Consider the following 14811-nt stretch of genomic DNA (forward strand, 5'->3'; position numbering starts at 1 on the left):
CCCGCGGCATGTGGGATCCTCCCGGACCGGGGCACGAACCCGTGTCCCCTGCACCGGCAGGCAGACTCTCAACCACTGCGCCACCGGGGAAGCCCTAGGATACCCTTTTTTTAGACAGCTTTTTTGAGGATAATTGATATACAAAGAGCTGCACATATTTAATGGTGCAATTTGATGAGTCTGGACATGTGCAAATACTCATAGCACCATCACCATGATCAAAATAAAAGATGTAGCCAACATCTCCCAAAGTGTACTTCTGACCCTTTTGTTAGTTTTCGGTTTTTTTGTAGTAAGAACAGTTAACATGAGATCTACCCTCTAAACAAACTTTAAGTGCACTAAGTGTCAAGAAAAAAAAAACTAAGAAAGCTAAGGGGGGAAAAGAAAGTGCACCATATTGCTAACCATGGGCCTTGTGTTGAATAGCCAATCTCTAGAACTTAGTCATCTAGCATGGCTGAAATTTTAATGAGAAGACGTTAATAGGTAAGTTATTCTTTGTTTTCCCATATCTACAGAATTAAAGCACAGATCTTATGTAATTTCAGCATAAGACTGTGCCAACAATATGCTTAACTAGATAACGTAAGGAAATTTCTTGGTGCACATATCTGACTCCATAGGTAGAGCAGGCTTCAGGAGAATGGGAGAATGTAAAATTCATGAGGGCAGGGATTTTCAGTTTTGCATTTTTTTTTTCACTTACTCTACCACTTGTCCTTGTTTGCCACAAAATTGGTAAGAAATGGAGTGGATTTTGGAGAGGCAATAAAAATGCTCACTACCTTCCTCATAAGATTGTTGTGAGGATTAAAGAAAATAATGCATAGAGATGCCTAATTAATGCCTTTATATAGTGAACACTGTAAAAATGTTAACCATTACTACTGCTATTATCACCAAGCCTATACTTTTATTACATTCTAAATATATTTGACCAAAATAAACTTAGTGAAGGAAAAAGAAAAAGAAAAAAAAAAAAGGTTGAACATAAGAAACCTTTGGCAGAGGTTTTCCCAGCTCTAGTTGAGTACCATTCACACTGCAAAAATGTGGAAGTCAAAGACAGACAAGATATATTAGAAAGAAGGAAAAGGAACAGATCCTGCAGGGAGGGGAGACAGAAGTCATGAGCAGAGGCCAAGAGCTCCTTTTTGCAGTAGTGGCAATCTTGTCTCCTCCCATAGAGTGAAAGCTCCTTGGAGAACAGAGCCATCTCTTAACCACTTTCAGAACCTGCACAATGAACATAATACTTAGTAATGCAGTGCAATTTTATTGAATTAAAAATGAGAAGTCTGGGGCTTCCCTGGTGGCGCAGTGGTTGAGGGTCCACCTGCCGATGCAGGGGACAAGGGTTCGTGCCCCAGTCCGGGAAAATCCCACATGCCGCGGAGCAGCTGGGCCCATGAGCAATGGCCGCTGAGCCTGCGCGTCCGGAGCCTGTGCTCCGCAACGGGAGAGGCCTGCGTACCGCAAAAAAAAAAAGTCCTGGGGAAAACGAATTTTCACTGGGGGCAACTCCTCAAGTTCACAGAAATGCCTTCGGCCAGTCATCTATCATTCTACACTGATTGTTCTGGTTTAGCACTGAGGACTGTTGAGAGTATTTATTTCAACAGTATTCGTTGAATCCTCCCAAGGGCAAAGATACTGTGGTTAAAGGTAGACGTAAAAGAAATTCAAGCCATGGATCTTGCCTGGGGGTAGGTCATGGGGTACAATGTGGCTCTCAGACTACACTATAACCATGAGTGGTAAGAAATGCAATAAACTCACAAACAAAATGTTATAACTAAATATTACCAATCTGATGGGAAACAGAAGTATGCTGTGTCTTTGGAATGATTTTAAAAGGCATTCTTGAGGATGCAGGAAAGCCCCACGTATCTACTCACGATTTCTTCCAGTTTTTATCTCTAAGCTCAATTAATCAACATGAAATTGTGCTTAAGTTTTGTTTAGATAACTACCAAAAGCTTCTGAATATTGTGTCTTACAGACTTTATTCATCTAAGAAATGAGATGCCAGAATATATGTTGAGAGGAGAAGTCCTGCCTTGGTACTCATTACATGCATGAGTGGCTTGCTAAAGGCAGATTCTATTACAGTGTAAACAGAAGAATATTCAAGCTTAGGCATATCTCATGGCCACAAAATTGCATTGTTAAATACAGTCTCTGCTGTCAAAAAAAAAAATGTATTTTAAAAAATAACTGAGAAACTTTTTTTTTTTTTTCTTCACTACGCGGGCCTCTCACTGTTGTGGCCTCTCCCGTTGCGGAGCACAGGCTCCGGACGTGCAGGCTCAGCGGCCATGGCTCACGGGCCCAGCCGCTCCGCGGCATGTGGGATCCTCCCGGACCGGGGCACAAACCCGCGTCCCCTGCATCGGCAGGTGGACTCTCAACCACTGCGCCACCAGGGAAGCCCACTGAGAAACTTTTTATCATGGGAAACAGAACTAACCTGATTATAAAAGTAAGGAAGGTGACAAGCAGTATAAACTATTCTCATCTAGGAAACTTCAGCCAGTTTGCAATTTGATGTAAATGGTTTCATAAAAGAGAGGCAGTTTTACCTTAATTATACATATAAGTTTCTTCCAATCTTCTCATATAAATATTTGGCCAAATAGTATTTTTTAATTTAAAATCAGAACACAATTTTTAATGTGTAATTAATGCCATTTCAATCAACCAAAATATTCATAATCTCTGCAGGACCAAGAAAACTTGGGAACTACATTTTATTACAGAGAAATGTTTATTTTACTTGACTAAATGTTCATTTATTCAAGTGGTGTTTATGGTTCCTTGCTCTGTGCTGGCCATTTGGGATACAAAAAGGAGCAAAAACAAGTACAGCCTTTGCCTTCATGAAAAGTGCAGTCTAGAAAAGGAGAAAGAGTAATTACACCATGATCACAGAAAATGTTAAGTTACAACTCTCTGAAAAATGCTACAAGAGAAAGTAAGATATACAGGGTTCTGAGAGCTTATTGTAAGGACATTTTTGCCTTACTGGGTAAGCCAGGCTTTCCTGAATAAGGTACACATGAGCTGATATCTAGAAGACAAACTGGAAATTAACTTGGTGATGCACACAGGGGAAAGAATCCAGGGAAATTCTTGAGAGAGGGCAGACAAGGGACTGAAAAGTTGGCCAAATAACAACATTTTTGTTTGTTTGCTAGACATTTGAATTTGTTATCCTGTATCTCATAATAACAAAAGTATTTGACTTAGTTGCTAATTTAAGAAGCAATATATAATAATCCTTCTACCTATGATTATGAAAACACCTACCAATATTTAATGAGCATCTACTGGTACCATTCACTCTAGAAAAATGATTAAGAATCAGTTCCTGCCCTCAAGTAGTCCAATACCTGTGACAGGAGCTCAATACAACAAATATGACAGTTTTTAAAGAAATAACGTATCATTTGTGACTTAAAAATTATACATGTTGTCATTCAAAAGTTCTATACTAGCCTTACATTTAACAACTTAACAAAATTAGCAATGATGTTACTTCTATTAAAAACCTAGAGCAACTATCATACTTAATGATAAATCTTTAGAAGCATCCCACTGAAGTAATAAGCAAGGTAAGATGCCCACAATAATTACTGTTATCGTTCAACTTTATATGGAATTTCTAGCTAATGTAATGTAAGAAAAAAGATAAAAAGAAATAACAGATAAAGGCTACAAATAAACTTATCTACAAAATAGAAACAGAGTTACAGATGTAGAAAATAAACTTACGGTTACCAAGGGGTAAAGGGGGGGCGGGATAAATTGGAAGATTGGGATTGACACATACACACTATTATATATAAAATAGGTAACTAATAAGGACCTACTGTATAGCACAGGGAACTCTACTCAATACTCTGTAATGGCCTATATGGGAAAAGAATCTAAAAAAGAGTGGATATATGTATATGTATAACAGACTCATTTTTCTGTACACCTGAAACTAAGACAACATTGTAAATCAACTATACCCCAATAAAAATTACAAAAAAATAAAATAAATAAAGTATTCAAAACAAAAAAGATGTACCTTCTAGAAATTCATGAAATACTAGTTCTCATAGTCCTGATCTATACAAAGTGAACAAAATAAAATCTACACTATTGGGCTATAATCTGAGATAAATAATATGACGGTAAAACACAGTCACAGATGAAGTGCTCAGTAACTGTTTGTTATTAATGTTATTATTGTAAATAGAAGTTATCTCTAAAAAAAAGAAAGAAAGAACAGATACAGATATTGGAGAAAATTGTTACTGTTCAGGAATAAACTTCATAGGTATGAATCAATAAATAAAAATAATAGAGATTCTCTATACCAACAATAACTAATTTAAAATGTGATAGAAATTATGGTAATGATGATGATGACGACAACACTGATGGCTGACACGTACAGTGAGCAAACTCTGTTACAGGCACTACATTAAATGTTTCTCCTGAGGTTTTCATGTAATACACATGTCAAAAAAAAATAACTTGCATTAGGTCATCCCATTTTTTTCCTATTTTTCACCCCATTTTTTGGGAAGAAGAAACTGAGTTTTTGAGATAAGTAATAGCATGAGAATAGGAAACACAGATTCCAAATTCAGTTCCAATTAGAAGGTCCATAATCCTGACCGTTTTGTGTAGTTCCCTCTTCCTCCAGAAAGCCATGATTTACTTTCTTTGAGAGTCTATAAAATTCTATCATCCAGTGGACTAACTGGCAAGCTCAACATTTAGCCTGCTAGTTTGTCAGTTATTAAGACAAGAGATCTCTGGAAACACCCAACTCCCTCAGGGTTGCTTTACCAGCAGCTCTCTTTCCTCCATCTTTGTGACCAGATATAGGTTGCACTGCATCATTGGTACCCAGGGCAGTCATCTCTGATCCTTAGAATAGAATGACATTTTTTCAATTAAAATTGGAGTAGGGCTTCCCTGGTGGCACAGTGGTTGAGAATCCGCCTGCCGATGCAGGGGACACGGGTTCGTGCCCCGGTCCGGGAAGATCCCACATGCCGCGGAGCGGCTGGGCCCGTGAGCCATGGCCGCTGAGCCTGCGCGTCTGGAGCCTGTGCTCCGCAACGGGAGAGGCCACAACAGTGAGAGGCCCGCGTACCGCAAAAAAAAAACAAAAAAAACTGGAGTAAATGATCAGAGACTTGAGTACCAAGTGGGATCAAAGAAGATGAATAAAAGAAATACAAATTACCTTAATCAAACATTTATGGAGAACTACCACTCAAAGGCACCATGCTAATTGTCACAGAGGGTTCCAAATTGCTTATTAGCCCCTTTTCCCCTGTGAATTTACAATTCAGGGGTAATCTTATAGAAAACCAATCTGCATGTCTTTTTTCAAACTAGTTAGCCAACCCTTTTAATTCCACGATACTCTCACTGAGAATATCATTCTTTCATGTGGTTTCAAGTACTCCCTATTTAAAAAGGGATGATGCTAAATCCAGAGCTTCTCTTAAACTCCATAATCCAATATCCAACCATCTCCTAAATATCTCACAGGCTCCACCAACTCAGCTTATCTAAAAATCTAACTCATCGATGATACCTGCCCCAACCCACTCTTCCTTCAGTTGAATGTACCTTCTACCTCTCGAATCCATCTGCCTCCCTGCATCTCCACTTCTACAAGGACACACCAGTGATTATAAGACTGCTGCAACTGCCTTATGATTAGCTGTACTGTCTTCAGAACGACTTCTTCAAAGGAGGAGATAGATGTTAATCAAGGACTCATTAATAAATGGCAAACTATAAAATCTATCAGCATTATGAATAAAATGTCCTATTGCTATCTGAAGGAGTTGGGTTCTGAAAAAGAAAGCATAAGGAATAGACGGAAGAGTGTTGCAGGCAGAGGGAATAGCCTTGCAAAATTCACATACACACACACACACACACACACACACACACACCCCTTTGAAAAGCCTTCACTTACCCCCAATCTTGTTTAGAAACTATCTCAATCTAATAATCATTCCATTAAAAAGCTCTTTACTAATTGGCTGATAGAAGGAAAGAGCTGACATTTTCATTATCAGACACCTTAAGGCTTTTGTTGTTTATATGTTTCTAATTTTAATACTCTCACATTCTATGAGATAAATGTCATTATTGCCCCCATTTTATTTATTTATTTATTTGTTTATTTATTTTTGGCAGAGTTGGGTCTGTGTTGCTGTGCATGGGCTTTCTGTAGTTGTGGCGAGCGAGGCCTACTCTTTGTTGCGGTGCACGGGCTTCTCGTTGCAGTGGCTTCCCTTGTTGCGGAGCAGTGGCTTCCCTTGTTAGGGAGCACCAGCTTTACGTGTAAGGGCTTCAGTAGTTGTGGCACGTGGGCTCAGTAGTTGTGGCTCGTGGGCACTAGAGCACAGGCTCAGTAGTTGTGGCGCACGGGCTTAGCTGCTCCGTGGCATGTGGGATCTTCCCAGCCCAGGGCTCGAACCCGTGTCCCCTGCATTGGCAGGCGGATTCTTAACCACTGCACCACCAGGGAAGCCCTATGTCTTCATTGTTAAGTCTACCAATAATGGCTTGTTGGTAATTCCATTTATTATCACCACAATTTCCAATACAGCATGTTGGTTTATTTGATTGATTGATTATCTATCCCCTTGTATCTCTATACCCCACTCCGCCTTCTCTACCTTCCCATACACAACCATTTACGTGAAATATATATACAAAATATTAACTAAATATGTTGCTACAATATGTATTGCTGTTTTATGTGCATGTATTTGAATGTACGTAAATGGTGATATACATGTCATTGTTTCTGTGCTGTATCTCAGCCTATTTTAAGGATCTCATTCATGCTGCTTTGTGTACATTGAATCCATTGCTTTTTATTGCTGCCTGTTACCCCACTGAACACCCAGATTGTTCCCAGCTCTCTAACACCACAGAATTACTGCAATAACCATTATGGACTTGTGTGAGAAATTCTCGGGGAAATAGACCCAGGGTGGATATTGCTGAGAAAGAGCATGTGTGTACACATAATCCAGCTAGTCAGTGCCCAGCTGATCTCCACGATGAGGGCATCAGTCTGCGGGGTGGGTTCAGGAGCAGAAGGCCCCGTGTGACTCATGGCTACTCTACTTGTTAGTAACCCCGTGTGACTCATGGCTACTCTACTTGTTAGCTGTGTGACCCAAGAATGCTACCTAACATCTCTTAGCCCCATTTTCTCATTTATAAAGCGTGAACAATTTACAGTGCCTAGCTCATAAAGTTACTGTGAGAATTAAAGGAAATAATGATAAAGTGCCTACCACAGTATGTGGTATGTGGTCATCATTTTCTTCCCACCCAGTAAGAGATTTCTGACTTTCCAGGAGACCCTGAATTGCCACACTGGAAGGTCAGTAAAGCCCATCCTCCTAACTGCACAGAGGAAGAATGGAGAGATCAAGTTTCATGCCTGAGGAGGCTGTATGTTATCAGAGGAGGGATCTGAATGCAGCTTTCCGGGCCCCCAGGCCAGTGTTCCTTCCCCTGTACCAGAATGTCCACGGTGGCGCTGGGATTCCACTCAGGCAAAAATGAGTAATAACTAGAAAACGAAACCTGCCCTGCGTTGGCATCTGCTCACACCTGGTACTCTATGGAACTGAGGTACTTCCACTCAGTATGTCACGAGCTCCTGGGAACTTGTTCTAGTTGTGGTGGTGGATTTGTACTCACTTCCTCTCACACACTGTCTGACAGCCACACTGATCTGCAGCCCTGGAGCCTGGAGAAGGTGCCTGCATCGCGTGGCGTCAGCCCATTCTCAAACCCAGCAAAACCAGTGCTGTTCCTGGATAACTTTGTAAGGGAGGGAACAGCCATGGAGGTACACCCCTGAGACAGTCCTTCTAGAAGGAACCAGCTACCTGTCTGGAAGGAGTGCAGTTGGCTGACAGCCTCCAGCTGCAGTGCTTTCAAGCATCTGTCTCAGCTCTGGATCTCAGTCAACAGTCATACAAAAAACCCTAGCCGATGACTGAGCACAGTGGAAGAACCAGGACGTGGCCATTTCTTCACCATGTGGGATGCCTATGATGGGCAACCTTTGCCCCCGAGCTCTCCATGGGGCTGGCCAAGACTTTGTCAGGTTTGCAGCCCAGTCTGAGGCTCTCTTTGTCCAATCCTGCTTCCTCACCCTGTTACCTTTCTCAGGTTTTACCCTCCAATAAAGAAAATACTACACATATTCACACAGTTGTCCTCACTCTGACTCTAGGAACTGCATTGCTGGGCTCTTCAATGATGCCTGACGCATGAATTCATGGCTTTTGAACTGTGCACTGAGGCAAAGGCAGCATCTTCACCAACCAAAAACCACAGGGATATTTAAAACAATTCCAAGTACCAGCCTATGTTGCCTATTGTGTAATGTAATCCAACGTTTGCCAGATAGTAAACATTTATTCTACACAAGCTCATTCTGCTTGGACGAGTTTCCTTTGTTGTTCTATCAATATATTACATTTTTTAATATGTGTCTTTGCTGGGAATGAAGAAACTGAAGATCAAAGAAGGTGTCAGCGTGTCAACGTAAATGACTTCAATGTAACCTTCAGATTTTGTTTAGAGTGCCAGAAATGTAACGTATTATCACAAACTCATTTCACATAATTCTTAATCTATAAATATAAATGGAAATGGGTTTTAAGCAATGGGCCTTAACCAGAGGCGATTTTGCCTCCCAAGGGACGTTTGGCAATAGCTGGAGACGTTTTTGGTTACCACAAGGCAGGGGTTGGGAGCTGCTGCTGGTTTCTAGTGGAGAGGACAGGACTGCTGCTAAATATCCTGCAATGTACAAGTCAGCACCCATAACAAAGAATTATATGGCCCACAATGTTGAGAAACCTTGGTTTAAAATCATAGAAAAAGCGTTCAATGTCCTGATGGTTTTTTTGAAAGCTAAATATTCTTCCCATAATCGCACAGTGATTTTCTTCTCCGTTGTACTAAACAATGTCTCTCTATTTCCTTAGAAAAAGTAATCTGGAACGCTGAATAAAATAAATGGCTAGAGGTCACTTGTCCCTTATACAAGGAAGTGGAGTTTTCAAGCATATTATCCAAATATGTTATGAGAGAGAAATGCAGGAAATATATTAGAGATCACCCGAGCTCTATAACTGTCACCAAATTCTTAAGAGTTTTTCCATTCATTCATAATTCCTTCTGTTACCCTGGTGAAATTTTTCAGGTTAGAGCATACTCTACTTTTGAGCATTCACTGACCATCTTATTAGTCAATGTATAACACACATCGTTTGATTGTTTTAACATATTAAGTTCACTTGAAATATCCTGGTCATATTACGTAAAGCCCAGTATTTAGGAGAACACCTATTTCTATTAACGTATGTAGCCATGTGGTTAAAAAAACAAAACAAAAAAACCTGCACGTTTAGAATAACAAATTTAAACTGGCCATTTGAAAGCCAAGAACATAGTATTAAGTTTAGACAGTACCAGTACATAAATTAATGCCTTAATTTTCTCATGGGGAAAGAATTTAAAAAACCTAATTTGGGGCTTTATTTGACGGTCAAAGTGCGCCCCCTCCCGAACAGAAAAGAGAAATAACGTTGATTTCCATTTAAAGTTACAGGGCTCTTAAACTGCATTACACTACAAGCAACTCTTTCTAGCTCATCTAAAAAGCTGAGTGTAAATCCTACATTTTATTTGACTCAAAAAAATGTGAGGATGAATTGCGCATTAGAAAGGGTCCATTGTGAAAGATCACCCAGAAAATCTCTAAACGATATTATCAGTACGAAAATGACAACTACCATTTAGTCTAAACATAACTCAGCTTTAACAAGTTATATGTATTTTTCTATCTAGTCTCCTCGCTTTAATGATACGTGATTCTGTAACAGGAAGAGTCAATTATCCTTTCAGACAGTGGTCACAAACAATCCTAGAAATTTAAGTTCTCAAAAGTGACGGTAGGGCTTCCCTGGTGGCGCAGTGGTTGAGAGTCCGCCTGCCGATACAGGAGACACGGGTTCGTGCCCCGGTACGGGAAGATTCCCACAAGCAGCGGAGCGGCTGGGCTCGTGAGCCATGGCCGCTGAGCCTGCGCGTCCGGAGCCTGTGCTCCGCAACGGGAGAGGCCACAACAGTGAGAGGCCCGCGTACCGCAAAAAAAAAAGGGGGGGGGGGACGGTAAATTGCCAGCAGACAAAAAATAATTTGAATTAATTAAACGGGGATCAAGGAGACTAAGAGTAAGAAAAGTTCTTCACCTCTCAACCCTCCTGACCCAGAACCCCGTTGTTCATAAATATCCTAGCTCCACTAAATGCCTGTCAAACCTTGCCGGGTGTACTTGTGTGTGTGTCTGTCTCTCTCTGAGTGTGTTAGTGCGTGAATGTGTAAGCGTCAGCGCCCGCGCGCGCCTTGGTCTCGGCCGCCCTAACGTTGAACACCGGCCGGAGGCTCCGGGAAGCAGGTGCCGTGGAACAGGGGCTCTTACCTGGGCTCTGGCGAGGAGGCAGCCGCCGAGCAGCAGCCACCCCCAGAGGTGGGGTCCGGCCATACCCGAGCCAGCCCGAGCGAGGAACAGGGACACTCTTCCCGAAGCCCGAAGAAAGATTCACACTCGCAACTTGGCCGGCGCGAGGCAAACTTGTGGCCGGGAGCGCGGCGCAGCTGGGGTGTCGGGCTCGAGGCTACTAGTCGGGGATGCCCGGGGCCAGGCTGTCCGAGCCCCGTGCCTTTCGGTCTCCGTTCTGCCGCGCGGAGGCTCGCGCCTTGGTTGCTACTTCCGGGGAGAGCTGCTCGAGTCCCGGCCTTGACTCGCGGCTCCAGCGCCCAGTGGATCCGTGCGCGCCCGGAGTGGCTGCAGGGGCGGCGGGGAGGCGCTCGCGCTCCTCTTCCGAGTCTCTCTGTCCCGCAGCCCGGGGTATCCGAGGGCGACAGATCCAGAGCGCTGCTGCCGTCACCGCCGACTCACACTGTCTCTTCCTCCCTCCACTCTGTCCCAGGTTCCAACGCCCTGTCTCTAGGGAAGCACTGGGTCGTCGGGGAGAGCCGAAAGTTCCCTCCTGTCCAGACGCGCGCTGACCACTAGCCACCGCGACCTGGACAGTGTGGTTAAAGGTTTCCGAGGCCAGGCGCATTCTCCATCCAGGGCTCTGGGCTCAGCAGTCTCTACAGCGCTAAAGTTCTCTGATTGCCGTTCTCTTAACCACTGTAATAATACTGTGCGTGCGTGCGTGCGTCTGTGTGTGAATGAAGGAGAGAGAGAGAGAAAAAGATTTTGCTCCAGCAGAAATCTCTGGGTCGAAACATTTGGGGATCATTTTATATTTTGGATCCATGCATTTAAAAAAAAGACAACTATTTAATATTCTTTAACAGTTTTTTGTGTGTGAACGCCTTCGTTTGACACAAAGTCTTTTTCTTTATTTTTCTTACAGGCATAATCATCAAGGTGCCAGAGACCTTGCTTCACAGACATTGAGTTGAAGAATATACAGTCTCCGAGGATCTGATACAGTTGGGAAGGAATGAGTCCCATAGATGAAACACAAAAATTCCCTCACCTCCTCGGATTTGACATTTGTCACCATTGGTTTTCATTTGAGTGCCAAAGTGAAAACTGGGTTTGTTTTTAAAACAGATAACTAATGACTGGCCAGGTCTAAAACAGTAGAAATAAATGACTTTTATTTCTAATTCTATGTCTGAAAAAGTTCACTCCTATCTCTATTTTTATTGTTTATAGTACAGATATTTATTATAAACAATTTCATGTGCTTTTTGAAAGTAGCAAGATCTAAATAAGGGGTGCTCAACCCCCGGGGCTGCGGACCGATAGCGGTCAGCGGCCTGTTAGGAACCTGGAGGCACAGCAGGAGGTGAGCGGCTGGTGAGTGATGGAAGCTTCATCTGCTGCTCCCCATCGCTCGCATTATATGCATTTCCTTTCATTTCAATAGTGATTTAAACAGGAAGTACAAATAAATGTATCTTCTCTGTTCACTTTTTTTGGAAACTCAAGGGAAAGATATATTTAAAAATTCTTAGTCACATTTTTTATTATAATACATATTCGAAGAGAAAATTTTGCAAATGCATGAAGTCACACAGAGGAAAATAAAATCCAAACAAATTTCTCTACCTAATCTTTTGTCTACTCATAATTATTTTGAATTAAGATTGGCCTTGTACTGTACATACCATTTTTTTTAATAGATCTTTACTGGAGTATAATTGCTTCACAATACTGTGTTAGTTTCTGTTGCACAACAAAGCAAATCAGCCATATGCATACACATGTCCCCATATCTCCTCCCTCTTGCGTCTCCCTCCCACCCGCCCTATCCCACCCCTCTAGGTGGTCACAAAGCATGGAGCTGATCTCCCCGTGCTATGGGGCTGCTTCCCACTAGCTATCTGTTTTACCTCTTGTAGTGTATATGTGTCAATGCCACTCTCTCACTTTGTCCCAGTTTACCCTTCCCCCTCCCCGTGTCCTCAAATCCATTCTCTACGTCTGCATTCCTGTCCTGCCTCTAGGTTCTTCAGAACATTTTTTTTTTTTTAGATTCCATATATTTGTGTTAGCATACGATATTTGTTTTTCTCTTTCTGATTTACTTCACTCTGTATGACAGAGTCTAGGTCCATCCACCTCACTACAAATAACTCAATTTCGTTTCTTTTTATGGCTGAGTAATATTCCATTGTATATATGTGCCACATCTTCTTTATCCATTCATCTGTGGATGGACATTTAGGTTGGTTCCATGTTCTGGCTATTGTAAACAGTGCTGCAGTGAATACTGTGGTACATGACTCTTTCTGAATTACAGGTTTCTCAGGGTATATGCCCAGTAGTGGGATTGCTGGGTCATATGGTAGTTCTATTTTTATTTTTTTAAGGAACCTCCATACTGTCCTCCATAGTCGCTGTGTCAATTTACATTCCCACCAACAGTGCAAGAGGGTTCCCTTTTCTCCACACCCTCTCCAGCATTTATGCGTGGGTTTATCTCTGGGCTTTCTATCCTGTTCCATTGATCTATATTTCTGTTTTTGTGCCAGTACCAAACTGTCTTGATTACTGTACCTCGGTGGTATAGTTTGAAGTCAGGGAGCCTGATTCGTCCAACTCTGTTTTTCGTTCTCAAGATTGCTTTGGCTATTTGGGGTTTTTTGTGTTTCCATAAGAATTATAAAATTTTTTGTTCTAATTCTATGAAGAATGCCATTGGTAGCTTGATAGGGATTGCATTGAATCTGTAGATTGCTTTGTGTAGTATAGTCATTTTCACAATATCGATTCTTCCAATCCAGGAACATGGTATATTTCTCCATCTGTTTATGTCATCTTTGATTTCTTTCATCAGTGTTTTATAGTTTTCTGACTACAAGTCTTTTGCCTCCTTAAGCAAGTTTATTCCTAGGTAATGTATTCTTTTTGTTGCAGTGGTAAATGGGAGTGTTTTCTTAATTTCTCTTTCTGATTTTTCATTGTTGATGTATAGGAATGTCAGAGATTTCTGTGCATTAATTTTGTATCCTGCAACCTTACCAAATTCATTGATTAGTTCTAGTAGTTTTCTGGTGGCATCTTTAGGATTCTCTATGTATAGTATCATGTCATCAGCAGTGACAGTTTTACTTCTTATTTTCCAATTTGTATTCCTTTTATTTCTTTTTCTTCTCTGATTGCTGTGGCTAGGGCTTCCAAAACTATGTTGAATAAGAGTGGATAGAGTGGACATCCTTGTCTTGTTCCTGATCTCAGTGGAAATGCTTTAAGTTTTTCACCATTGAGTATGATGCTTGCTGTGGGTTTGTCATATATGACCTTTATTGTGTTGAGGTAAGTTCCCTCTATGCCCATTTTCTGGAGAGTTTTTATCATAAATGGGTGTTGCATTTTGGTAAAAGCTTTTCTGCATCTATTGAGATGATCATATGGTTTTTATTCCTTAATTTGTTAATGTGCTGTATCACATTGATTGATTTGTGTATATTGAAGAATCTTTGCATCCCTGAGATAAATCCTGCTTGATCATGGTGTATGATCCTTTTAATGTGTTGTTGGATTCTGTTTGCTAGTATTTTGTTCAGGATTTTTGCATCTATGTTCATCAGTGATATTGGTCTATATTTTCTTTTTCTGTGATATCTTTTTCTGGTTTTGGCATCAGGGTGATGGTGGCTTCATAGAATGAATTTGAGAGTGTTTCTCCCTCTGCAATTTTTTAGAAGAGTTTGAGAAGTATGGGTGTTAACTCTTCTCTAAATGTTTGATAGAATTCACCTGTGAAGCATCTGGTCCTGCACTTTTGTTTGTTGGAAGATTTTAAATTATAGTTTCAATTTCATTACTTGTGATAGGTCTGTTTATATTTTCTAATTCTTCCTGGTTCAGGAAGAATTGTACCTTTCCAAGAAAATTGTACCTTTCCAAGAATTTCTCCATTTCTTCGTGGTTGTCCATTTTATTGGTATATAGTTGTTTGTAGTAGTCTCTTATAATCCTTAGTATTTCTGCAGTGTCAGTTGTGATTTCTCCTTTTCCATTTCTAATTTTATTGATTTGAGTCCTCTCCCTTTTTTTCTTGATGAGTCTGGCTAAGGGTTTATGAATTGGGTTTACCTTCTGAAAGAAAACAACTTTTAATTTTGTTGATCTCTGCTATTGTTTTCTTCATTTCTATTTCATTTATTTCTGCTCTGATCTTTATGATTTCTGCTCTGATCTTTATGAACTTTATG

The 14811-nt window shown here is 41.1% G+C and overlaps 1 protein-coding gene across 1 annotated transcript in view; it reads right to left on the reverse strand.

The window, feature by feature from the left end:
* The window catches only part of PTH2R (parathyroid hormone 2 receptor), a 103873-nt gene extending 93113 nt beyond the window's left edge, over positions 1-10760 (reverse strand). The window contains exon 1 of the mRNA XM_030853312.2: positions 10550-10760. Within this exon, the coding sequence (XP_030709172.2) occupies positions 10550-10612 (63 nt within the window). The 5' untranslated portion in view covers positions 10613-10760. The remainder of the gene's footprint in view (positions 1-10549) is intronic.
* Positions 10761-14811: the final 4051 nt, after the last annotated feature.

This window comes from Globicephala melas, chromosome 7 (genome assembly GCF_963455315.2).
Source record: "Globicephala melas chromosome 7, mGloMel1.2, whole genome shotgun sequence".
Lineage (NCBI taxonomy): Eukaryota > Metazoa > Chordata > Mammalia > Artiodactyla > Delphinidae > Globicephala > Globicephala melas.